This window comes from Saccopteryx leptura, chromosome 4 (genome assembly GCF_036850995.1).
Source record: "Saccopteryx leptura isolate mSacLep1 chromosome 4, mSacLep1_pri_phased_curated, whole genome shotgun sequence".
NCBI classification, from domain to species: domain Eukaryota; kingdom Metazoa; phylum Chordata; class Mammalia; order Chiroptera; family Emballonuridae; genus Saccopteryx; species Saccopteryx leptura.
The window spans coordinates 50327088-50342203 of record NC_089506.1 but is presented as its reverse complement, the minus strand read 5'-3'; the positions used below and the strand labels follow the sequence as shown (position 1 = coordinate 50342203).

The 15116-nt window shown below is 42.9% G+C and overlaps 1 protein-coding gene across 1 annotated transcript in view; it reads right to left on the bottom strand.

The window, feature by feature from the left end:
• The window catches only part of STK24 (serine/threonine kinase 24), a 129182-nt gene that overhangs the window by 18942 nt on the left and 95124 nt on the right, over positions 1–15116 (bottom strand). The window contains exons 3-5 of the mRNA XM_066380660.1: positions 9064–9120; positions 2657–2765; positions 2231–2388 (exon numbers count right to left, since the gene is read on the bottom strand). Of these exons, the coding sequence (XP_066236757.1) occupies positions 2231–2388; positions 2657–2765; positions 9064–9120 (324 nt within the window). The remainder of the gene's footprint in view (positions 1–2230; positions 2389–2656; positions 2766–9063; positions 9121–15116) is intronic.

Here is a 15116-nt window from a genome sequence, read left to right as displayed (position 1 = left end):
TGATAAGAACTGGGAGGGGAGCGTCCAGAGGAAAAAAGGTGGCAAGGCTATTTTTTTTTTTCAATTGATTTGAGAGAGAGAGAGAGAGAGAGAGAGAGAGAGAGAGAGAAGAGGGAGAGAAACAGAAACATCATTTTGTTCCTGTCTGTGTCCTGCTTGAGGAAGATGCTCTAACCAACTGAGCTATCCAGCCAGGGCTGGGGGCAAAGCTTTGTGATGCAGTAAAACCTCTGATGCTCAGAGGCTGCCTTTGGCAAACATCCAGAGACCCCATACTAGGGAGAAGAAAGGGGAGGGAGAAGGTCTAGGACAGCCAGGACAATTCTTGAAGAAAACTGTGAAATAAATGGTGGGTAATACTGAAAATGTAAGATCTGAATCCCGAGTCACATGTGCCACAGTCGATCAGCTAATTACTAGAAAGACAATAATCAGTGTGGTATAACTGAATGAGTTAAGAAATGTGAATTCTAGTCCCTATCAAAATATAAACCTATGAACTTTGATATATGAACCTCAGCTTAACAGAAAGAGAATAGAAGGAACATGTAAGTCCCTGCCAAGCGCTAAAATGAGATGTCCCCAGGGAAAGGGCAACCAGCAAAAATGGCTGCAGAGATCAGAAGTAGCTATGGGGATATTAATCCATCCATCACACAAGGCAAAGCCCTCCCAAGCAACAAACACACTCAAGACTAGAGCTCCACTAGTGTGGGGCTGAGAAAAAGCACCTGTGGGAGATGGGAATTCAATCAGAGATACAGGTAGCAAGGTCTTTAGGTTTTTCAGTCTATACTAAAAAGTTTAAGAAAGTTGAAAATGCAGGAAAAACTGGGTGAGAATAACATGTGACAGGTTGGGAAAAAGGAATTATAATTTTGTTTCACACTGGTTAAGAGCTTGGGAGACTAAGATCATAATTGGGAATTAAAAATAATGATAGGAAGAATGTGTAGCACAAAAAGCATTCTTCTTCCTAGATTCTGGTCTTATATTTTTGTGGGCTATTTCTCTTATGGGATCCTCTTTCTGTACTTGTCCCTTAAATATCATTCAGAGTTCTGTCCAAGACCCTCTCCCTTCACCCTCTACTCAGGTTTCAACTACCATCTGTATACAAACAATGTCCCTCTGTGGCCCACCCCCCACATGCCTCTAATGCCTCTTACTGGGTGCCTCTTGCTTGGTCTCCATCTGGATCCTCTGTCCCTCTACACCAGGGGTAGTCAACCTTTTTATACCTATCATCCACTTTTGTACCTATGTTACTAGTAAAATTTTCTAACCACCCACCGGTTCCATAGTAACAGTGATTTATAAAGTAGGGAAGTAACTTTACTTTATAAAATTTATAAAGCAGAGTCACAGCAAGTTAAAGCATATAATAATAATTACTTACCAAGTACTTTATGTCAGATTTTCGCTAAGTTTGGCAGAATAAATCTTATAAAACAACTTACTATAGTTAAATCTATCTTTTCATTTATACTTTGGCTGCTCTGCTACCGCCCACCATGAAAGCTGGAACACCCACTTGTGGGCGGTAGGGACCAGGTTCACTACCACTGTTCACCCACCTTCAAACACCCTTCTTTCCAGTGTTTACCACCACCAAGCACCCAGTAGACATTGTTTTAGCTAAAATACTCATTAACTGTAGACTAGATAAAGAATATTTGGGGGGGGGGGGTGACAAGAGACAGAAGGGGACAAACAAGACAGACAGTAAGGGAGAGAGATGAGAAGCATCAATTCTTTACTGTGGCTCCTTTGTCTCCTTAGTTATTCATTGACTGCTTTCTCACATGTGCCTTGAGGGGGAGGGGATGCTACAGCAGAGCGAGTGACCCCTTGCTCAAGCCAGTGACCTTTGGGCTCAAGTCCACTGGTTGGGGTCATGTAGATGATCCCACACTCAAGCCAGCAACCCCACGCTCAAGCCAGTTGAGCCTACACTCAAGCTGGCGACCTCAGGGTTTTGAACCTGGGTCCTCTGCATCCCAGTCCTATGCTCTATCCACTAGGCCACCACCTGGTCAGGCAATAAAGTGTATTAAATGCTGCACCAGGAGACAGAGAAGAAACCTGTTTTTAATCAAAGTCCAAGAATAACCTTTATGACCTACTTCAAGGTTCCAGTCCTCACTCAACTGGAAAAGCCCTAAGGTGAAAATGCACAAGGGGAGAACTCTCCAGACCCAGCAAACATGAAGCACTGGTACTTACTTACCTTTGAGTCGTAGGCTGACTGTTTAATGACTTCGGGTGCCATCCAGAATGGGGTACCCACAAAGGTATTTCTTTTTATCTGGGTGTCTGTCAGCTGGCCTGCCACTCCAAAATCGGCCAGCTTTACCTCTCCATGTTCAGAGAGCAGAACATTGGCAGCTGTAAAATAAAACCAGTATGTTCCGTCCATTATAATTTAGGGAATGTGTACTTTCTCTCCACAGCAAGATCATGTGATCAAAAGAGGCACCAACGGTATGCTTTTGGTTAGACAGCCCTCAAAGACACCCTGCCCCCAGGCACGTTGCAGGTCCTCTACAAGTGCGCACAGGACAGCTTCCCGAGAAGAGAAGCCCAGCTCAGCTCTACAGCACATTCCTACCCACCACAGGTATTTCCAAGGAAGGAAAACAAGAGGTTTTCTTACCTTTAATGTCGCGATGAATTTTCTTCTCTGAATGCAAATAATCAAGTCCTTTCAGTATTTCTCTTAATATAGTAGCAATCTGTGTTTCATCTAAAGGGCCAGGTTCTAACTAATAAAAAAAAAGGGGGGTTAAAGTTACTTATATGATTATAAGAAGTTTGAAATGATAAAAATTACCCACGTTAAATGGACAATAATTAAAATCTAAAATCTTTTTTACTCCAAAACAGACATTTTGTCAAGACAATTAAAACCTACTTTAAAAGCCCTAAAATAAGAACAACGAACCAGAGAAAATGACTTTGCTGAATGAAGCAAAGCTGGCTAACAATTAACGTAGGACCAGTGAGAAAGCCCACAGTCCCCCCGCTGTAATCCCAAATTGAGCAATAAGCGACGTTAGTCCAGAAAGAATAGCCCAGAAATGCATAGTACTTGCTGGGCTGAGTACAAAGCAGCTTGGCTCTGTCCTAACACATATAATGGTAAACAAAACAGAAGTGCCCCAAAGGAGAGAGCAGGGGGGCCCACAGGTCTCTGAGGCTCCCCCTGCACCAGAACTGTTTAAATAAATTCCAAAATTTGGGGTAAGAGAGCTGAAAAAACACAATTCCTAATGATTGGGATTTTGTGTTATAATATATATATATTTTATATATGTTATATTACACACACACACACAGAGTGTGTCTGTAAAGTCATGGTGTACTTTTGACTGGTCACAGGAAAGCAACAAAGACGATAGAAATGTGACATCTGCACCAAATAAAAGGAAAACTCTACCAGTTTCATACCTATTCAGTGCAGTTCGATGTGGGCTCATGCACAGATTTTTTTTAGGGCTATCCGTATAGCCTCTACAGACTCGTCACTGACTGATGGCCTACCAGAATGGGGTTTCTTCACCTAACTGCCGGTTTCCTTCAACTGCTTATCCCACGGAGTAATGTTATTCCTATGTAGTGGCACTTCGTTATAAACGCGCCAATATTCACATTGCACTTTGGTCACGGATTCGAATTTAGCGAGCCACAACACTCTGAATTTTCCTCTGTACCGTCCACATCTCTACTGGCATGGCCATGGGCTGCTCCGCTGTATACAGTGTTACCTCATCATCTGCACATGCGCACATGCTGTCACATCATCCTACAGAAACTGGAAGGGTTTTCCTTTTATTTGGTGCAGATTTCACATTTCTATCATCTTTTGTTGCTTTCCTGTGACCGGTCAAAAGTGCACCATGACTTTACAGACACACTGTATATGTTATATAATAAAAAATTTTATATTATCCCAAATGAGATAATTACTTCTGAAAACTTTTATCCTGAGAAACTCAAAGAAATTCATATTGACTCCTTTAATACTTCTAATTGCATAATGATGTAAGAAAGAAATATCAAGTACACATGCCCATTTTAAAAGGAAAAAATTAAGACAGGTTCTAAAGCTCTGATCAAATGAGCAGGTCCACCATCACTTGCAGAGCAGAGAATTCAACTACAACTAAATAATTACATAAATTACTTAGCAAAATAACAACACTCCCTAAAAAACTAATGGAACTGCCAGAGAGAGGGGCAAAATTCTGACACTAATTTTTCATCTGAATAATTAGTCCTCAGCATTACACTTTCAGCTTTGACAGTGAATGCCATCAAAATCCAAACTCACACTTTAGTCAATCGGAAGACACAATGCTATGACAGTCACTACGTTTTATTTTTTTTTTAACTTTTTATTTATTCCATTTTTAGAGAGGAGAGAGAGAGAAGGCAGGAAACATCAACTCCCATATGTGCCTTAACCAAGCAAGCCCAGGGTTTCAAACCGGCAACCTCAGCGTTCCAGGTTGACGCTTTACCCCACTGAGCCACCACAGGTCAGGTGACATTCACTAAGTTTTAAAAAGAGAGATGTGCTTTAAACCAAAGGGCATATAAACTAAGACACTTCTTGTCGAGTTCTGGCTGACACACTTTCTTAGACAGTCCTACTTGTGCTGCGTGTCAGCGTCCTTGCTGGGATGGTTTCAACGTAACAGTTGTTTATGGGGCCCAAGCCAGGGGCAATTGAGACACCTCTTTCTGCTTCACTACAGCCTGGAACTATACTTGTGCCTGAAATTGCTTTCAGGTTCATCTCATGAGCCATGCCGCCTCTGCTCACTGGCCCAACCTGGTCTACACAAAAATCCCCCAAGTCTGGGAGAAAGGCAGGGCGCTTCTCCTTCTGAGTCGAAGGCTACCTCTCCTCACACACTGGCTCACTTGGTTCTCTGGCTTGTCTGGCAGTGGGGACACTCATGAGGGAGCAGCTGCTCCACTCCCTCCCTTCAGGACAGAAATGAGAGATTGTGCTGCTCACGACAGTGTTACACTATACAGTATGTGTTCAGAGAAAGTCACAACTAGCCTGCTAGGAAGTACCACAAATTCTAATCAAGATACCATCCAAGAATTACCTCAGACTAAGGCAATAACTTGCACACTTCGTTCCACAAAACTGAACTGCTCCCAGTTATCTGACCAAGAGTCTTATTTTCAAAAAAAGACACATTAAAACTACTGCTCCAAAGAGCACAATCTGGAAACCCTGCCTGTCTAAGTAAAAATGTTAACAAGGAAAGACACTTTCCTCATAACCTAGGGGAAGACGGAGGCAGATAGAGGTGCTGGCGCCTTTGTCTCTCTCACAAGCCCAGAACGCAGAAGGGTAATCCAGTTGTTCAAAATCGTATCACGGAGCACAAGTTCCATTTCCTCCAGCACGTTTCTACCCAAGCAGATAATCTGTAATACTTGGCTAGACTTGGGCTTAACTTGACCCTCCCTTCTATTATCCAGTCACTGGTAAGAAACAGCAGAGCAGCTGAGAAAAACTAATAGAAATATCTTCCCCTGGATTATTGAGAACTGGCTCTCTGATTAATGTATGTGTAGTGATGCCCTTTAAATCTGGCCTAAACACCACCCAGCAATGCTTTCTTCACCAAGAGGGTGGGCAGAGGTACTCTATTTACTTGGGGTGGGGGTGGGGGTGGAGGGTCAAGTGGATGTCCTTCTTGTGTCAGAGCTCACTACCAACGCATTTCATTGCTCTCCACATCAAAAGGATCCTCACTAGTAGGTAAGATCAGGCTCAGCTGAGGTCTCAGAGTCATGTACCTGTATTAGCATTCTCCACCATTACCATTTCTAAGCAGTATAAACACAGTGGTCTCTATCATTAAGAGAACTGTGGAATCTTCAAATAATCTTTATGCTTCTTGTCTCTGGGTGACTTCTAATTCCCTTCCCCCAAGACTGTTCTCTCCTTCTTCTGCAACAGAGACTATTAGCCAGGCACGTGCCCACCCAACAAGAGGCCACATACACCAGGCTCTGTAGCAGCAAGTTTGGCCCTGTGAATAAGTTCTCCCCAATGGAATACGAGCAAAAGTGACACATGCCTCTTTCCTGGTTTTGGCCTTGAAACCCTGGCAGCCAAAGAGATCAATCACTGAAGACCATGGAAAGTCATAGGTTACAGATCGAAGAGCCGCCCACCAGTGCAGGTACCCTAATGATCATGTGGACTAGAGCCCACTGACCCCAGAGGTTAGGGAGAGAAATAAATTTCTATCTTGTGTGAGATAGGGGAGCCACAACAGCAACTCGGCCTAAACGTTAACGAATATGCCATCTCATTTTTTAAAAAACATACTGTGGATACATGTTTAAGTTTGTCAAACATTTCTACTTGGTATCATATTCTCATGTGACAATATTGGTTTTTTTTAATCTGTTATAAACAGAAGACCCTCTCAAAATAATACTAATAGTTTTCAACATGCAAAAAATAATTCTTGTATCCCATTATTAAAGTGTGTTCTCTTCTCACAGAGTTGGGGATAGACCAACAGAAAAGAGACAAGAGATGAGAAAAGATACAGCAAAGTCAGAGGGAGGGAAAAAATAGCATGGGATCAGGGTAGGTCATAATGAGGGCCGAAGTCTAGTTCTACCTGCTAGCTGGAACACCTACCTAACCTCTAACAGCCTCCATTCCTTCATCAATGAACATGAGATGCTTCAAGACATCTAAAAAGGGATGCCTGGTTCTGGTCACCAGGGCCACTGATGTGTAAGGTAAATGGAAGTTTGCTGGGACTCCCATACCATACAGGACAAGGTGGAGCATTCTAGAATGCATTTCTTCCAAATGTAATGTGTAAATATTCCTAGTCTTCAATTCATAGCTCCAAAGAAAGTTACCACTAAATATAAATTACTGTAGCATTAGAATGAATAAATTTCCACATTTAGAGACTGGCATTGCTGCTCTGAAGGACTCAAGGCGAAAAAAAAGAGTCTCCATATATAACTTTATATGTGCCACAAATGAAGTTCACTTAATAGGAAATCTAATTATACAAAACGAGATTAATTTTCAACAGTCCTGTGGTATCTCCCAAAAGGCAAAAAATTAAATAAATAAATAAAAGTTCATTGTGTAATATGTGTATTTACAGAAGAGCAGCAAAGCAAGTCAATAGAGAACCAGACTCCTGCATGCGCCCTGACTGGATTCCACCCAGCAACCCCCGACTGGAGTCCATGCTCAAATCAATTAAGCTATCCTCAGCGCCTGAGGCCAATGCTTGAACCAACCGAGCCACTGGCTATGAGAGGAGAAGAGAGACAGAGAAGGGGGAGTGGGAGGGGGAGAGAAGCAGATAGATGGTTACTTCTCTATGTGCCCTGACCAGGGATAGAACGTAGATGTCTAGATGCCAGGCCGACAATCTATCCACTGAGCTAACCAGCCAGGGCCCATATTAAATGTTTTTCTTGACATTTCCGTTACACAAAATTTTTTTAAGGGGGTGGGACAGACAGATGGGAAGGAAGCGAGATGAGAAGCATCAACTTGTAGTTGCAGCAGTTTTCCTGTTCACTGTTTTCTCATGTGCCCTGACCAGGGAGAGGGGGAGAGACTTCCAGCTGATCCAGCGATCCCTTGCTCTAGCTAGAGACCTTTGGGCTCAAGCCAGTGACCATGGAGTCGTGTCTATAATTCCACACTCAAGCTGGCAACCCTGTATTCAAGCTGGCGAGACTGTTCTCAAGCCAGCGACTGCAGGGTTTCGAACCCGGGTCCTCAGCATCAAAGGCTGATCTGCACACCACATGGTCAGAGCCTTTGATTGTCATTTTAATCAATTGTTTTTATGGTTTATAACAACATGATTTTCTATAAATTGGGTACATAAGCCTTTTAGAGGTTTATACTTTTAGAGATTTACCTTCTCAAAAAACTACAAATTGCTACTATTACTATAAGAAGGTAAGGCCCTTTTCATCAAAGGACCTTTTTTTCCTTAGTGAATGATATTTATGTAGGTTATAACCATGAAAAACACAGACTTCTTTCAGCTCTTACTCTGAGAGCAGTGATAATACAGACCCATCATCCCGACAACTTTCTATCAGGTAGGACCCCCCATCTAACACTAGATGATAAGTTAGGCTTGTCTTAGATCTCACCATTCACCCAAAAGCCCGGCTTATATAGGAGGGGTAGGGAAGGAGGGCTGCTTACATTAATTTCTCTGCATAACCACAGTGGGGAGGAGATGTCAAGTGCTAGGCAACTGTGTGAAGTCTTTTAAGAATTTGTTTTGCATATACTGTGCTTTAAGAAATACTTAAGCAATGCTGATGATTCACGTGTTATTTCTGAGTGTCTTGTCAAAGGCCAACCTATAAATCATGCTTTACTAAGAAGCAAGTCACAGACTGTGACTTTGAGGTCATCATTCTTTAGCTTCTACCTTTGTGGAAGACAGTGGTGCACACTAACGGCACAGAAGACCAAGGCCAGCTAGGAGACAACCACTGGGGCTAGAACAGCTCCATCATAAGTATAACGCGTAGCCTGACCACTGCTCTGATATGCGACACCATATGCAATCACACCCTACCTGTCTCTTACTCCTGAAAATGTTTTAATTTTTAAAAATTCTAATTCTCATTAATTATACATGAAACTATTTTGGAAGCTAAGTTACTATCTGAATATTTGAAACAATGATGAGGTTATCAGTTCTACAAAAGTTAAAACCAGTTCTTGAAAACTAACAAACTATTCTTTGGTAAGATAATGACAGGGAAAATCCTTCTTGATTTTTTATGAATGAATTCATGGATTTCCCAAGAACAACAAAACTGGTTTCAAAAGTAGAACTATAATTCTCAGCAATACATCAGAAAAAGAAATAGATATTCTAAGAAATAGTTTGGTCTATTTTTTCATAAACCTTAAAAAAGAGAAACAGAAATGGATAAACAGAATTATCTTCTTCAAACCAAGATTTACAGTGAAGAGCTTTAATGTGTATAGGCTTCCAACGTAATACTTACTAGATCTAGTGCAGAGCCTCCACCAAGATATTCCATTATTATCCACAATTTAGTATCCTACAAAAACAGAAAAGAGAGAAATTACTTTTAAAATGAGGAAAACCAGAAAAGATAATCTAAGGGTATTTTTCTTCATTTTGAAACTCATAAATATCATCAAGAAAAGTATGTCCACATGAGCTGTGTGCAGGAAAACCCGCACTGCCTCAGAGGGGCTTCCCAGCCAGGCCAGGGCCCCTGTGTCAGACTCTTCTAGGAACTGCGTTCCAGACCTCCTGAACCAGAATCTCTAAAGACGGGACCACACGGGGTATCCCTTAAGCCACCTCAGTTGCTGACCCACAAGCACACAGAATTTGAGAACCAATCCCCAAAGCCAGTAAAGGGCCGGAGCAGTGACAAAGGTCCCACCCTGGGTGTGTGGCAGCCAAGAGGTGCCTGGAGCACCCAGCTATGGGTGTATGTTACTTCCTTTCCTGTGGCCTGAGCTCTGAGATGCGGGGACTGACCCTCAGTCCCTGTGAGCAAAGGGAAAGGCAATGCTCCAAAGGCAGGATGGCCAGCTAGCCAGCATGAGCTTTGTAGAAAGGCAGCCAGTTTCAGACACCCACAAAGGCTACCACAGTCTCTACAGGGAGCTTTCCAGCAAAGCAGTTCCCTGCTTAACTAAGCCTCGTGTCTGTGTCCTCTAAGCTCCCCTCACCACGCAGGTAAGGTACCATCTGTCTCTCATGCAGCCACTCAGCCCCCCCCCCATGATTTTTGTTCTCTTTTTTACCATAAATCCCAAAGTGCTCCCCCTTGAAAACAAGAAAGCAGCCTGACCTGTGGTGGCACAGTGGAGAGATCATTGACCTAGAATGCTGAGGTTGCTGGTTCAAAAAAAACCCCAGGCTTGCCCAGTCCAGGCACATACAAGAAGTGACTACTGTGAGTTGATGTGTCCTTCTCTTTCCTCCTACCTCCTCTCTCTAAAATCAATAAATAAAAGTCAAGAAAGAGAAAGAAAGAAAGAAAGAAGAAAGGAGGGAGGGAGGGAGGGAAGGAGACTAGCACCTGCACCATTCTCTGGGAGTGCCTGTGTGGTTGTCAGGAATACACAGCTTGGGGGTGAGCCAGCCCAGAGCTGGGATTCTGATCCCTCCTTACACCTAAGGGGCCTGGGAAGCTATCAGATTTCCTCTCTGAGCTTCTGACTGAGTACTTAGCTAAGTGCCAGAACAGCAGCTGGCAATGTGACTAATCGTAACAGCACCAATGGCAAGGAACCCATCAGTAATATAGGTAGTGGATCACAGCCCTGGTGGTATTCTGTTCCACTACCTGGGAGCGATGTTCACGGGTACACTTATAACAGCATGACTCAGTATTTTATGGTAGATTTTGTATGCATCAAAAGAGAACAGAAAAACAAAAACCTTTCCAAGGCTCTTTAGTACCTCTAGCTTGGAACCATGCCTTCGCTCTTCAGAACAACCCCAAGAAGGTCCCTCTGTCAGGTGCCCATCCAACTCCATGGTTCTAGGGCTCTGACTCTGGCTCCGTGAGCCTCTCTACCTCAGCAGCTCCCCGTCAGAACCAGCCTGCCCCATAGGCTGGGCACACTTCCCCTTCGGCACCGATGACCTATGGTCTGCTCTCCACTTTAGACTTACTTGTCCATGTTTCCTACCAACAACAAAGTGCAAGGGGCAGTGCCTGGCAGGTCCAGGCTCAGGAACAGGAAACACGGAGCTCTGCAGTCAAGGAGGGGAGGAGGCACTGATGGATGTACTGCATTTAATACGTAAATTCCTTTTAAAATTTAAAATAAATCCTGACATCTGAAGTCAATCCTATAATATCCTAAATAAACAGTCCAAATTTGACTGTATATAGAACACTTCCTTGAGCTTTTAAATGCCCTTGACTACTAATATGATGAAGACAATTTCAGTCTAGATTGGAAAAGGCACCAAGCCTTAAATGATGTGTTTGGAATCAACCTTATACATACAAAGATTTTACTCACTTTATAACCATCATCCAGTCAAGGGCATCTGCCCTGGACATGCTCAATCCCCTCCTGATTCTGATTTAAAGAGAACTTCCCATCAGAAAAAGTATTCTCCAACCTACCTCTCCTCTCACAAATATGCCCAATGGTAGATTTCTCCAGAACTTGCTACTAGAGAACACTTACTACATTTGTGTTGTTAATGCCAAACATTCCAAAAGCATCCTGTCTGACAGCTAGAAATAAACTATTCCAGGGAACATCTAATACCATTTTCAACGGCGTAAAAACCTTAAATCGTTTTCCTATAAGGGAACTTGACATTTCAGATTTCTACTCCCATCCCTTTTTTATGGGGCTGTTTGACCCAGCTCCCATTTTTTATTATCTTATGGGCATTACAGGCAACTTTGCTAAGAGCAAGCTAAACTCTCAGCAGCCAGATAATCTCTCCTCACCTCACTCCCCACCTGCAGGAAGCTGTGCAACAGGACACCTTGGAACAATCTCTGCTGACTCTGGAGATTCCAGTGTCACCACACTGCTTCCTGGAACAGCAAGACACAGTGACCACACTTTGTCTGCTGTGCCAAAACTCCATACTCCTAATCCCTCCTGAGTCAGCCCAGCAGGTAACTAACTACCAAAGAAACAAAATAGCCCTTTAAAGGTACTATTTCTTCCTTTCAGGGAGAAGTAGTGACCCATTTCCCAGTGTTGCCCGAATACCACAGGGGCATTAAAGCAAAAGCAGAACTGGCAAAGCAGGTGCTCCCCAGACTAAAGGGAAAGGCTAAAGCCCCACCCTTTCACTCTAAGGACTGTGCCTTCCTGGAGAGGAAGATGCAGTCAAAGCTTGCTTCTGTTTTTGTCCAGCTACGTACAAGATATGCTGGGATATGAACGCTGTGCAAACACAAAGCCCACCAGATTCAAAAGCACTTAAGAAAACAGTAGTAGGTCCTTTATTCAGGCCACTGCTTTTTAAGTACCTTGGCCAGGTCCTATAACTAATGTGTTTTTGTCCCCAATTCCATCAGCACCACTAATCCACGAACTGGGGAATGGAATGGAAACTGCATCATGAAAAGGTTTCACTGGCTACTGCCTCTTGCTTGAACTTGCTTTCAACCTCACTGGGTGTGTACTCGCCTTGCCATGGAGAGCCAGCCAGTCCCCACTCCATCCAGGCTGAAATGCCACTGGGAGCCTCTCCCAGGTGCCAGCACCATGTGGCAGCAATAAGCATGGCGAGCACCTGCGTTCCCCACAGGGAGCCCGGAGGAAGGAGGTAAAGAGGGTACGAGGTTGAGTGGTTCAACATAAAGGTGCCTGCCCAACATTAAAGCAAGTGAGTCAATTTCCTTTATCTTAAAAAACAACAACACTTTTAAAAATACCTGAGAGCTTCTACTAAATTCCATTATGACTTCCAAATTCTCTGGCTCTGTCAACTGTAGCCCTTCACAAGCACGCGCCCTGCCTTGGTCTCATTCCCATGCGCTCTGCCCCATGCCCCTGGGATGCACCCAGTCTACTCCCACACTGTGGCTCCCTCTACTAGGATGCACACCCTGCAAGCCACAGCTCACAGGACAGCTCCTCTGGGGATACTGACTCAGGGCACACATCTCCCGACTTCATTTCCAGATTCAAACGTGTGTCCTCGCTCTTCTCTCGCCTCAGACAGAAGTACACTCATCCTCCAGCCAAGCTGTGCAGCTGCATTGGGGTTCCTCATCCTGGGCACTACTGACACTTGAGGAATAATCCTTTCTTGTGGTCACTGTCTGGTATACTAAAAGTGTTGAGCAGAATCCATGGCTCTCTACCCACCAAATGCCAGTAACACAACTCCAGTTTTGATGACTAAAAGTTTCTCCAGACATTTCCAATGATCTCTGGGATCCAAAATCATCCCCACTTGAAAGCCACTGAACTATATGATCAACGTTGATAAACCTGAAGTGTTACTAGACCAGAAGCACTGACAAATAATTCCCTCCTTACTCTAGCAAAAGTCAGTTTTGCATATACCCAGAAAACTCCAGCCAGAAGACCATCACTAACTCACCATGCGACACCTGAGCTTTGGATTCCTCATCCGTAATAAAATGGTAATAATCTCTAAATTTCTAAACCTCACAGTTCTACTGACAACAAAATAAGATAATGAATTTTAAAAGCACTTTGCAAAGTTCAAAGTATTGGACACATGCAAAGTGTTTTTAGCTTAATCAAATCATCATCCATAAATGCCTTTAAAATACCCTGCTAAAACCAAAAAGAGATCGATTAACAAGACTAGAATAGTATTTATCTGCATGAGAGTCTCTGAAAAAATAAAATCTAGAAAAATGATTCATTCACATTCTATACTACAATAAAAAAATAATTACAGCTCTACCAGCTTTGAGGCAAGAGTGTCTGAAGCGGATGGTCTGGTTAAGGATACACGTGGCCTGTTGTCAGTGACCAAATAACCACACACTATCTCTGCCCAGATAAAACCTTACAAATTGTGACCTGTGAGGCAAACTAATAAAAATCAGAAGAGTTCTTAAAACAAGAATTAATTTTAATAAGCGTATTTCATTTTTTTTTAAATGACCTTGCCTGACTGGTGGTGGCACAGTGGATAGAACATTGACCCGGAACACAGAGGTTGCTGGCTTGACCCCAACAACGCCTGTTTGATCCCCAGTCAAGTCACTATGAGAAGCAATCAATGCACAACTAAGTGGAGCAACAAGTTGATGCTTCTCTCTCTCTCTCTCTCTCCCCCACCCTTACTCTCTCTATCCCTTCCTGTCGCTCTTAAAAAAAATAAACAAACAAAAAAAATAAACAAAAAAAAACCTCAAACAATGTAAATAATGAATGATTCTGTGATACAATTTTATCATAAGGGAAAGAAAATGGCTGATTTAATTAATTCAGGATTGAAAATGTAAAAGATACCCACGTTTATGTGCAGTGAGAAGTTTCCCTCTCACCTGCCTCTGCCCCATCCAGCCTCCAGGTACCACAAATTCTCATCACATCTTACCTAATCTCAGAGAAATATTTTACACAAACACCAATAAACTCTTTCTGCCCTTATATCCAAATGGTCACATTCTCCACACTGTTCCATATCTTGCTTCTCCTTAGAGCATTTGATAGTTGTCCACAAAGCCCTTTCTTTTCTTTTTAAACCAAAATTAATCTACCGGTATGCCCTATTTGATATGAAGTTTACCATTCTTTTGTTATGAGCTGGCTACAGAAACCTCTCATTGTGGGTATTTCTGGAATTCTCAAATCCTGCTAGATCAAAGAGATCCACTTGAATTCTAACAGACAATGACAAATTACTCTTCAAAGACATTATTTCAATTTATACTACTTCCAGCAATGTATGAGAGTGCTCATTTCCCCTTTCCTTTGCCACAGTGTAATCAAACTGGAAGGGGGGGCATTGTCATGGCTGAATTGTGTACCCCTCCCAAATTCATGTTTTGAAGTACTAACCCCCCCAGCAAATACCGTAAAATGTACTAGATTTGGAGATCAGGTTTTAAAGAGGCTGACGGGAGACCAGTCCCTCAGTGACTCCCTCCCATCACCACCCCTCCAACTGTCTTCAGAGTACAGAACATGGTTCCTGACCTCAATAAACTTACTGTTTCCCTGTTCTACTGTGCTAGCATTTCTTAAATGATTGAGATGGCTACTATGCATATGGTGTCACTGAGGGTATAAAAATGAGGAAACTTTTCATAATAGAACAAGTGGGCAAATAACTACGATCAGCCTGTGGTAGGTGCCACAGAGACACAAAATGGTGTTAGGGGAAAAACCCATCTGAACTGAATGAGCAATTGGCTTTGATAAGGCTCCAGGAGAGAAGCAGTATTTGAGCTATGCCCTGAAGAACTGTGACAGACTGGGGCAGGAGTGACACAGAGTATGTTTCTGGCAGATAGGTGGGGGAGTAGATGCTCATGGAATAAACAAGTGATCCTGTTCAGTTAAAGCAGTTGAGAATAGTGCCAGTTGGTGAAATTTCAGCTTA